The sequence below is a fragment of the Pholis gunnellus genome (genome assembly GCF_910591455.1).
Source record: "Pholis gunnellus genome assembly, chromosome: 8".
Classification (NCBI taxonomy): domain Eukaryota; kingdom Metazoa; phylum Chordata; class Actinopteri; order Perciformes; family Pholidae; genus Pholis; species Pholis gunnellus.
Window position 1 is genome coordinate 26,493,714 of NC_136534.1, and position 11,943 is coordinate 26,505,656.

General features: G+C 41.4%; 1 protein-coding gene across 2 annotated transcripts; it reads left to right on the forward strand.

Moving 5' to 3' along the window:
• Positions 1-1,384: 1,384 nt before the first annotated feature.
• LOC306700170 (N-acetylglucosamine-1-phosphodiester alpha-N-acetylglucosaminidase-like) lies at positions 1,385-10,673 on the forward strand. 2 transcript variants are annotated; one of them, XM_079165104.1, is made up of 9 exons: positions 1,385-1,617; positions 2,961-3,175; positions 3,260-3,530; positions 3,974-4,110; positions 4,323-4,431; positions 5,547-5,675; positions 6,029-6,231; positions 7,572-7,656; positions 9,363-10,673. In XM_079165104.1, exons 1-9 carry the CDS (start codon positions 1,514-1,516, stop codon positions 9,526-9,528), a joined length of 1,419 nt encoding a protein of 472 aa, XP_079021230.1. In that variant the 5' UTR covers positions 1,385-1,513; the 3' UTR covers positions 9,529-10,673. The 2 variants fall into 2 exon arrangements, 1 of the variants encoding a protein (XP_079021230.1); XR_013767194.1 differs by having other exon boundaries at positions 1,386-1,617; positions 7,572-8,405; positions 9,363-9,503.
• The last annotated feature ends 1,270 nt before the right edge of the window (positions 10,674-11,943 follow it).

Below are 11,943 nucleotides of genomic sequence, written 5' to 3' on the forward strand. Positions count from 1 at the left end.
CTGCATCTCGTGAGTTAAAGGGAAAATACACCTACATTGTGCGTAAGTGTGTCTTTATTCTTTGATCGCTGTACCATCATCACCTCTGAGTTACAGCATTATATTGATGAACAGTAGAGCTGCATTCACAAGCTCTGTCATGAAGACGACACACATTTAGATGAAACGTGCTGAAACATTGTATTCCTGTTGCACAGCAGTGGAACGTTTCACATGAAGTCACACACTGAGCACAGATAGTGAAGAGATATAACTGCTACTGTGTAAAGGGAATACTGCTGTTAAAAAGAACCTTATTTGTTTAAAGTGTTTGCAAACCAAATGTTATTGCACTTTTGTTCATATAGCAGTACTTTTAAAATAAAAGTGCATAATACACTACCTTTGAATTAATTATTGAACTTTGCCATAACAATGAGATTAATCGCAAAAATTCCATGCGATTAAAAATTGTAATCGTTGCCCAGCACTAATATGTATAGTATACTTTAAACAGTTAAATATATTGTTAAATTTGACTTGGCAATAAAAAAAAGTATCGGTTCAGGCACCGTTTAGGCACCGGTATCGTTTTAAAAGTATCGTTTTAGCACCGGTATCGGAAAAAACCCAAACGATACCCATCCCTACTGATGACAGTGATGATTGGAAGGAGACCAGAGAACCTCGGTCAGGTTTAAACTCTGTGAAACCTGATGAAGTCCTCGTCAGTGATTCAAGACGTAGCGCTGGTGAGAAACTATTTAGCTGCTCTGAGTGTGAGAAGACATTTAGAAGAAATGGAAATCTGAAGACGCACATGAGAACCCACACAGGAGAGAAACCGTACAGCTGCTCTGAGTGTGAGGAATCTTTTAAGCACAGTTCAACTTTACAGACACAGAACCCACACAGGAGAGACATTTTAGATTTTAGTTTGTGTTATTGTGTGACTTTGGTGTTTTAAAGCGTTAGTTCAGATTTATATGTTAGGACAAGAAGTTCAAAGTTAATGGCAAGAAGCCACCCCAACATATATCTTATCTTATTTCATCTCATTAAAGCTCCATGACTGTATGCTGTTTTGAAAATATGTTTCTTGTTTAAATTTAAAAAAAAACAGAATTTGTATCTGCAAAAATCATTTTGACCCAAATCGGAGATGAAAATGTTTATTTACTGAAATGAGAAAACAACCAAACAGACAGTTACTTGGTTTTGTTGCACTGATGAGTATTATGGGATGAACTGTTCGCTGGTGTTCAGAAGATTAGGAGTGGCCTCCGCAGCACACTGAGCTGCACCTCATTTTGCTAAGGAATAAATAAAGTAAAACCTTTTCATGAGGGATCGTCTGGGTGTGTCGTGTGTCACTCGCGAGGAATGTTGAACTGATCCGGTTCAACGAGAATCAGATAGAAAGTCACACCTGTGATTCTCTCCCGAGAGACAGACGGGTCGAGGTTACCGGCCGTAGCTCGTGCATTGTTGCACCGGACGGTGGGACGTCACATCGATCTCCCCGCGCGGGACCATGGCTGTCGTGTTTTTAATTGAACATCTAACGAGCTGCTCGGCCGCGCGCCGGTGTGTGGGGCTCGTGCTGCTGGTGTGTCTGTTGGAGAGCGACGGGGCTCGGTGAGAAGTTTGCCAAAAATAAACTAAATTAAAAATTATTAGCTTGAGTTCGTGTCATGGTACTGTTGAAAAAAAGCGTTTTTATTTATGCTAATATCATCATGTAAAACCAAAACAGCTGACTGTGTATTTAAGCCTTATCATGATACCCAGAAGTCGTTAATATTAATATTCAAGTTAAATCTGTAACCTTTCAGAGGTGCAAACAAGTCCATTATTAACGACCAAAGGTAAGATGAATACCTTCTATTCACCTCATCCTCATGGCTATTAAGGTTATGCCACTTAAGTTTTATTTAACATGGTTTAAATTCACATTTAAGTTTACAAATGCACCAATACTTGTCTTAGACGTTTAACTTAATGTATACATGTCAGTTTGGGAGATATGTTGTGTTGCTAAAATGAACATAAATTAAGTTACAACAGAAACATGAGATTTAAAAAAAAAACATGAAATGTTTTTTTTAAAAAGGGAAAATCCCTTTCTAGTCACTTTTTCTTTGTTCATCTTATGATCTATAACCTTATGCTTTCTTAAAATAAAGTTAGTTAAATGAATGAAAATCAATGATTTTATAGACCCTGACTGTGTGAGTAGTGCTGAATACACAGAGTGCATCAACAGTTCTATTCATTATTGATTTAAGTTTGGTTTGCATCTCAAATGTGAGGATTTGTTATTTTATTTTTTCTGTATCATATAATTGTAAACTGAAAATAATGACTTTTGGACTGTTAAAAACATTTAACAGATGTCAACTTTGGCCACTTTTCACAATTTTCTAATATTGTGTGAACAACATGATGAACTGATGGTGGCTGGTGTGTTTATCCTGCAGACAACCTCACTTTGTTCTACATATTGTCGTCATTATCAGTAGATTATTAAATGCCAGAAGTAAACCATCTGCAACCAGCATGTGTATGTCTGACAGCATTCTGATTGTGAGCCAAATGTCTCAGAAGCAATGCACACAAAGTACTTTGTTAGAGGGACTGAGCAGATATACTTCCTCTGGTATTAGTTCATCCATTGAGTAGTTTATAAAATGTCAGACAATAATGAAAATGACAAATTACTGTTCTTTTGTCCGACTAACAGTCCAACATTTCAAAGAAATTCAGTTTTGCAAAGATATAAAACTAGAAAAGCAGAAAATATTCACACTAGAGAAGCTGGAACCAGAATTAGTTTTTAAAATGTTGCTTAAACAGTTGACATAAATGTTGAAATTATGATGAAAGTTGACCGCTCAGGCCTCTATGTTGTGTTTAATCAGTCTTTGCACACCAACCCACTACAGATCACTTTACAATGTAACCTGTGAAACTTTCCACAGTATCTCTGAGGACGATGACGTTATTGTGCCGTACACCGAGGGCCATGGCCCCTCCCACTCCCACCGCCACGTTAGGGACTACCAGACTGCCACCCATGGCAATACGACCTATGAGACCTGGCCTTCAAGGAGCCACGATGGACACCCGGTGGCCGAGTCCACCGTCTTCACGTCAGAGACTGTAGCCGGCGCGGGCGCGTCCCGCTGGGTGTACGGTCAGTGATGGAGTCACGCTGTAATGGTTATGTGGATCCTTTACGTTCCATCTGGTATTAAAAGCATCATCATCGTCTCTCCAGGTCACATGACGGTGGTTCACGACCCGCTGAGGACGTTGTCGGTGGTGGAGCCCGGCGGCCCCGGCGGCTGTGAGAGAAGCCCCCCCCGGGTGACGGTGGAGGAGACGGCCGCGCGAGCCGGGTGTCTGTACGCCCAGAACGCCGGCTTCTTCAACACCACCTCGTACGGCTGTCTGGGCAACGTGGTGAGCGACGGCCGGATGGTGAGGGACAGCGGCGGGGTGCAGAACGCCCAGTTTGGCATCAGGAGGGACGGCAGCCTGGTGTTTGGGTAAGAAGTAGTGACAAGACCTTAAATCAGAATCAGCTTTATTGGCCATGTATACGTACACGTACAAGGAATGTGACTCCGGTTTACACTTTGCTCTCAAAACATGGAATATACAAATAAACAAGGAAAATATAGAAACAAGGACATTAAAGACAACAAAGTAGAACAGAGAAACTAAGCATAAACATTGAACTATAAAATCACTGTTTTAGTGAATGGAGTCTGGTGTGTTTGTAGAGATCATAGAAAGGATGAAAATATTCTAAATATAGCGTCCACTTAAACTGATATAGATTCTTCTAGTTGTCTGAAATACTTTGATTTGCTCCCGTGCTGTTCCTGCCGTCTGTCTATCTCCTGTATAACACTGACTCTGGATCTGTAACTCGTGTACAGACTCACTTCTAAACAATCTGAGCTAAATCTTCAACCGTCCCGTCCAGGTATCTGTCCCAGGAAGACGTCTTGGACCAGTCCAACCCGTTCGTCCAGCTGGTCAGCGGCGTGGTGTGGCTGTTGAGGAACGGAGAGGTTTACATCAACCAGAGCCTGGAGGCCGAGCGCAACATAGTCGATATGGGTAAAGCAGCAGCAGACGAGATGTGCAACATTTGAAATTGTAGATGTTGTATGGAAGCCCATTGCTGCCAATCTTCATCACTTTTAAAGTTTGATATAATACATTTTAAAAAACTCCGCTGTGAAATAGAATTTTGCAGGTTCATTTTTGGATATCTATTGAGTCTCTCTGTTGTTTTAGTCTCATTAAAAAGCACTTCTACATTCTTACAGAGGTTTTCCGTGATTTCGTGGACGTGCTGTCAGCGAGGACAGTGGTGGGTCACGACGCCGAAGGGAACGTGGTTCTGTTTCACGTGGACGGACAGAGCTTAAAAAGAGGGTAACGTCTATACAGGACTGTCTCAGAAAATTAGAATATTGTGATAAAGTTCTTTATTTTGTGTAATGCAATTAAAAAAACAAAAATGTCATGCATTCTGGATTCAATACAAATCAACTGAAATATTGCAAGCCTTTTATTCTTTTAATATTGCTGATTATGGCTTACAGCTTAAGAAAACTCAAATATCCTATCTCTAAATATTAGAATATCATGAAAAAGTATACTAGTAGGGTATTCAACTAATCACTTGAATCGTCTAATTAACTCGAAACACCTGCAAGGGTTTCCTGAGCCTTGAAAAACACTCAGCTTGGTTCAGTAAACTAAATCACACGTATGGGGATTATCACAATATTCTAATTTTCTGAGACAGTCCTATATACCATGGACTGCTTGATATATGAAGGTGCTTTTATGTCTTTTCTTCATAAAAGACTATCTGGCCATCAGGAAATCTATTGTCGTGACTTTCGGGGATGATTCCGAACCACGTTGGGGTGATATTGCTCTACAACCCGTTGCTCAGCCAGTATGACAACAGTGTGGTGGGACAACTTTACAGCACTCACTGCCCTCAGCTGTCCTGCATTGGGCTTGGCTTTTTACCAGCACGACCACAAATGAATCCACGCTCTTTGGTTGTTTTTGTTGTTGACTGTACAGAGAACCTTTGGCTGAGTGTCAGGGAATCTGAACCGTGTTGTTTTAAAAAGTCCTTTGTCTGTATTTAAGAGGTCCTCGCTGCCTCGTGATAGAACACTTCCTTTGAAGGTTTCCAGAGTCCAGCTTTGATCCTGGACCACTATGGATCCAGGTCTCTGTAAAGATGTGGGCTCAACAGTCACCGACCTCCCGCTGCTTTTCATCCATCCTATTTTTTTATCAGACAGCCAGGAGCATGCTGGGTAGTGGAGCATAGCCTCAGGTTCCTAGCTGGGTTAGCTTAGCATCCATCTGGGCCTCTCCTCTCTGTGGTCAGTTTGGCTTTTCAGATGTTGATTAATGTATTCTGACATATTCCATAGCAAAACATCATTTGTGTATTAAACGTGACGCATTACATCCCAGAATAACATTCACGGCTCTCATACGTTTTGTTCACTTCTGAGCAGAATGAACCTTTGGGAGGTGGCAGAGTTCCTGAAGAACAACGGGGTGATCAACGCCATCAACCTGGACGGAGGCGGGTCTTCCAGCTTTGTGGTCAACGGCACGTTGGCCAGCTACCCACCGGACATCTGGTGAGCCGATGAAAGCTGAACTGTGCCGGACATGTTTGCTCAAGGGTGAAGGGTCAGCATTTGATTTTTCAGTAACTACCGTCCTCTTGTCTCAACAAGTCGACAACAAGTCAGTGTGACGCTTTCACCTCCCCTTCCTCCCTGCTTCCTTACTGCTTCCTCCCTGCTTCCTTACTGCTTCCTCCCTGCTTCCTTACTGCTTCCTCCCTGCTTCCTTACTGCTTTTGCAGTAAATATTTCATGTAAATCTTCATTAAAGTGCCTCTGAAATAAAGTTTGTCATCCTGTAAAATAAAAGTAAATGTACTCTTTTGTCAGTATTCACTCTCCACCCGTCGCTCTCTGTTTCTCAGTGAACACGACAGCAGGTGGCGCTGTGCTCGGCGCGTCTCCACCGTCTTGTGCGTTCACCAGCGGCGCTGCCGGCCGGCGGACTGCGGCGGACACGGAGACTGTGTGGACGGACGCTGTCGCTGCCGGGAGGGCTGGCGGGGCGCCGCCTGCGACTCGCTGGTTTGTCGGCCGCCGGCCTGCGGTCAACACGGCGTCTGCACCAGTAAGTGAGGAGGAGGAGGAGGAGGAGGAGGAGGAGGAGGAGGAGGAGGAGGAGGAGGAGGAGGAGGAGGAGGAGGAGGAGGAGGAGGAGGCGGCGGAGCTTTAGCGGCTGGAGGTCAACACAAGAGGGGTCATCCGTTGAAACATCTGGTGAAGTTTACCTTTAGAATCTGTTCCGGGATGTTCTGCATGATTAGATTTGCTTCATGTATCCGCTTCTATTATCTGTTTTGAAAAGTGCTAAATAAATAAATGTAAAATGATCCTCATCATTATTATGTCATGAAGCTGGCTGGGTTGCCTTGAGGATGGGCCTTGAAGATTTTGGAGTAGAGAGTGTCTTGAATGTTTGAGAGAGGGGATATAAGGACCGATCGTTCCAATGTTCTTCAGTCCCGATACCGATACTTGGACTTAAATGATCATCCAGGAGTCGATTCAAGGGGAGGATGCCTCCCCCTTGTTAACCTGTCTCTCCCCCTCCTCTAGTGGCAGAAGAGAGCGTGGCCTGAGGGGTTGTTTAGTAGAATATGTTCCAGTCTAGTTCGACCGACTCATTGATTTTTTCATTCATTGTGCTTAAATACTTTGTGCAGAGGAAATTAGCTGTGTTCCTGTTCCTGTTCCTTTTATTATGAAAAGTTTAATGCTAAAGATTGGAAGCTAATAACAATGTTCTGCTTTAAAGAGTAACTAAACCCCCAAACTCAGCTAAAAAACAATATATGTATTTAGTAGTGCAGTTGACATTTTAATGCAAAGTATTTGAATTCTACATATCGTTAAACAGGAAGTTTATACATTTCAACTTTCGTCGTTAAATAGAGTATCGAAGGTAAACAGGAGTCGTTACCGTTTCAATTAGCCTGTGACTCACGTATGCTACGCTAGCATACACATATCAGTGCAATAGTTTATGCTGTTTAACGGGCCCTTTTAGCACTCTTACATATAGTTATAGTATATAGTATAATAGTTAGCATTCTAGCAATTAAGCATTAGCGGGTAGCGGCTAACATGAACGGTAAATTCAAAACAGTCCGGCTGAATGTAAATGTGGTTCTTTTTTATGTTCTGTTACTGTCGATTGAAATCGTGGTAGAAGTAGCGAGCTAGCTCGCTAACTAGCCAACCGCTAAATGTAACAACCCAATGCTTCATTAAAACAGCCTTGCCACAGATTAGTATAAGCACATTTAATCAGACAATAACACTGATTCTCAACATGTGACCCGCTGACAGGAAGCCGTGCCTCAATCTGCATCGCCACATTACACAAAGGTCTAATCAATGGTTTTATATTTGATATCATTGACTGTGGAGCTTTTCTTTCCTCCACAGCGGGTCTTTGTTTGGCTAGAAAGATGTTTGCATCGTGGAGACAACAACATGAGGAGACGTGCAGAGGCAAAATCTATCTCACAGAGTAAGTGTCAAAGATCAATATGTTGATGATTCTCTTCAGTCCTCCATGTCAGCCCCCAAATAATGACTGGCTTTCTGCAGATTCCTTACATTGTAGGCATTTAGTCTGACTTAGAATCAGTGTCAGCTTGGGTCCGTGTGTACTTCCCGTCGGCTGAAGTGGAGATGTCGAGCGTCATGTCATTGTCGGTACAACACAAATCTGGCGCGCGAGCGTACCCAAAAAGTTCTGACAGGCCGAGTGCAACCAAAGAACACCTGAGCGGACGCCGTCCCTTTATTCCCCAGTAACATCGCAGCTCTAGTGATGGTGCATGAGTATGAGCACCATCACTAGAGCTCACTGAGACCGTGGCCCAGCCTTCATTCTTGTGAAGCAGTCTGTATCGTCCTGTAGGAATTGCAACAACGACTCTCCCTGCTTCATGGAATGTTTCGTACTGATCAATACACGTTTGTTTTAGTTTGTACAAAAATAAGACACACAGCAGTGTGTGTGTGTGTGTGTGTGTGTGTGTGTGTGTGTGTGTGTGTGCGTGTGTGTGTGTGTGTGTGTGTGTGTGTGTGTGGTGTGTGTGTGTGTGTGTGTTACCTAATTTATATTGTGCAAGAGGGTGTGGCGGCCCCCGCCTCTTCTGGCTGCTGGGCTGCTCGTCTTTGTCTTTTGTGTTGCAGATGCCAGTAGGTGTGGTCGGGTCTGGTGTTCCCTGTCCTATAAGATGGCACCTTACCTGCTCCATGTGGGAGAGAGTAAGGGGAAACTCTGCTCCCTACGCTCCACACTCACCATCCTTTCTCTACCTCCTTTCATCTGTCCTTGTTTCCTCCCTACTTTCATTCATGCACACACACACACACACACACACACACACACACACACACACACACACACACACACACACACACACACACACTGCCACACCTCATAACATTTTGACATTTCTAGTTGTTTGTAACTTTCATGGTTTCTTTGCTGTGACTCCTTGTGACTCCTCCAGTTACGTGTCGTGGTTTTAAGACAAGATACGATAATCCTTCATTAGTGCCGCAGTTCATAGCTTTAAGAATAATCAACATCACCACCAATGATGAATTAGTTATTCCAAAAGGATGCTTTTTGAACAACACAGTGCTGTATTGTTCTAGTCTTTTTAATAACGATAATTTTATTTTAACAGTTTTTAAAAACATTTTAAATTTTTTTTAAATTTTTTAAAAACTTTTAATAAAATAATGATTTTGACAGTCAGTTAGTTCGACGTTTCTCATGAAGCTCTACTTCCTCCTCCTTTAAGATGTGCTGTATGGCCAAATAATAGAAGATAAAGTAAAAAAGAGACATTAAATAAGATTTAATGTCAGTATAAACCTCTGCCTGGTTGATTGTAAACTGTCAACTTTCACAGAAACGTGGCAAGTTAACCAAACTATTTCCTATGTTTGATTATTAACAGCAACTATATTAAAGTAGTGTATATATGTATATATACTGTCTCTTAATGTGTATTTTTAAAAGTCTGGTTCAACACTGTTCTGCCTGAAACGAGCCGGTTTATTTGACGTGAAAAGGTTTATTGAAGACGTTGTCTTGTTCATTTAATGTCTGGATTAGCTTGTTTCATTCTGTGGCTTTAATCTTAAACATGGTGTTGATGGTGTTGTAAAGGTGAATGAGGGTGAAGTGTAATCTTCCGTCTCTCTCCACAGACCAACATGGCTGATCATCACCGTCACGCTGGCCTCTCTGCTGCTGATCCGTCAGCTGCTTCACTGCATGCGGGCGGGTCGGAGATGGCTTCTGTCCGGTTGTTTCTCCGTGAACGTCACGTTGAACGACGTCAGGGGAAACGCAGATCTACTGAAACATATCTGAGGACGTGGAAACACACGAGACATTTCATGAGATGACAGACTGGAAACAAAAGAAACCCTGAAGAGACAGAGACGAGGTCCGAGGTCTGAAGACGGAATATGAGACACAAAAGCTGAATCTGCCGTCAACTTTCAAGTTTCTTTGTGGCGAGAGGCTTCAACTAAACCAACTAAATACCACAACGACACCTCGCAACACATCACAGAGAACAGCCAAATGTAGACCCGCTTATTAATGAGGAACGCTCTGCTGCCGCTCTTTAAAAACGCTCGATATTAATAGATTCTGATCGGGATTATTATGGGATAAATGTGAAAGTCTCAACAAACACAGTCGCTATGTTTTTAATCATATTTGAGGATCTTATCTTTTGAACATTTTTGGTCAGAAGTTTGAACTGTTAAGCAGCATTATACCAAAGATGGAGACGATGTTTTAAGAGTAAAAGAAAGATTTTACAGATTATACATCAAACGCAGACATTCTGTGTTCACAGCCTTTACGTAACTAAGTACATTTACTCAAGTAAAATACTTCTGTTTCATACTGCTTCAGAGGGTTGGGGTTATTCTTACTACATTTATCTTTAGTTACTTTTCAGATTCACAAATTCATAAAAAAAACATTCTATGAAGATTTTATATAACATGAAGTGTTGTTATAAATTAACTTATAATGGGATGTTTTCACGGTGTGGTATTAGTACATGAGTTTGAGTGTAATTGTATCATGTATACATTATTTTTATTTTTGCATTAATACTTTGTATGAAATCACAAAGTAGAGACAAAGTGTGTTCTTAATGTGCCGGTGTTACGGTTCAACCAGTGACCCTGTTAACTGGCGACCTTCAGCAGAATGCGTCTGTTGTTGTCGTAGCTACGGCAGCTGTTGCAAATGGGAAGAGAACACGTAGCTGTCCTCGTGAATGCCGCATTGTTTAGTTTTGCAATACAGTGTCAAACCTTCTCATTTACAGTCTTTGGTGAAAACATACCGGAATCGACGTTGGAGCGTCTTTTGAGGAAAACTAGTCCACTCGAGTTTGAAACGTCGCGTGCTTGTTTATGTGTTGAAACAGGAAGGGAGCAAATTCCCCTTCCTTTGAAATAATAAAGTTGATATAAAAACAAACAAACACATAATCGTCTTTGGAGCCTGTTTTGTGGAAACATGTGTTACGTAGAAGAACTCTGTGGCACAGTCAAAAAACAAATGTAAAGGTATATACGCGATTCGAACTCATATCATTGAGTTTGCATCATTAGTTGGCAGCCAGAGGCAGTGCCATTACGTCACGATAGATACAACGACATTCTGGAGGCATACACACAAATCTAAAATACAGTCAGTAGTCGCTCCTAAGAGCGGAGGGAACCAGATCAACTTGTGACCGCAGAGGAAGATCAACTTGTGACTGCACTAGGTTTACCATGCAGCATTTTGAAGTGCACCACGGAGCACTTTTGAATACAGCTGGTTTCCGAAACAAATCTTTGTAGCGCTGCTAATTAATGAGGCAAACGTTTGTGATGTGTTCATGAGGTGAAAATACACAATGTGGACATTAATGCATCAGAAAAAAACATAAATGGCAATGCCATAAAATGAAGAATTTAACCAGCCAAGAACACAGAGTGCAAGTTGAGTTGAGAGTTGAGTCAAGTTGAGTGCAAGCTGGACTCACGTGTTTCACGCTCACGTGTTGTTCCTTTAGAATCATTGGAACAAGCTCTCAGGAGCTCAGATGGAAGTTCACGTTCTGCAGGAAGCTACGCTCATGTTTTCATTGATTTGGTCTCAAAGTGACGATTTGTAGAATTCTAGAAATTCAGAAATATAGTTTTATTAATTTAACCTCCATTGAAGATTTTAAGAAAGATTATTCATAACATGGGTTATTCATATATACATATATTTATATGGCCTAATATTTCCTGACAGAAATGAACTTTTATTGTTTTAACAGCAAAGAACACAAAGTAAATAAATCATCTACCCTTCGCTCGAGTAGAAGAGCAATACTCTAATGTATAAATACTCCATTTCAAGTAAAAAACGTTGAAAATATTTCTCAAATAAAAGTGCAAAACGATTATTAGGTAAATAAAAATATCTAACGTCAGTTTTTGATGCAATAAGTCACATTTTAATGTTGAATCTGGCTGCGAGGGAACAAATTCTACCACTTTTATTTACTAAATAACAATTCCACATATTTTATATATTAATTTATAATTTGCAAAGCAACCATTAACTTCCAGCCAAATGAAAATATTACGTTTATGCCATTATTTCTCTCTGAAAGGCGGTGCAGCGATGAACACGTGGAGCCTGAAATAAAAACATGTTGATGTCACATGACCAGACCTCCACTGATGAAGACCATGAGATGCTGTTCAAAAGCTCCACCAA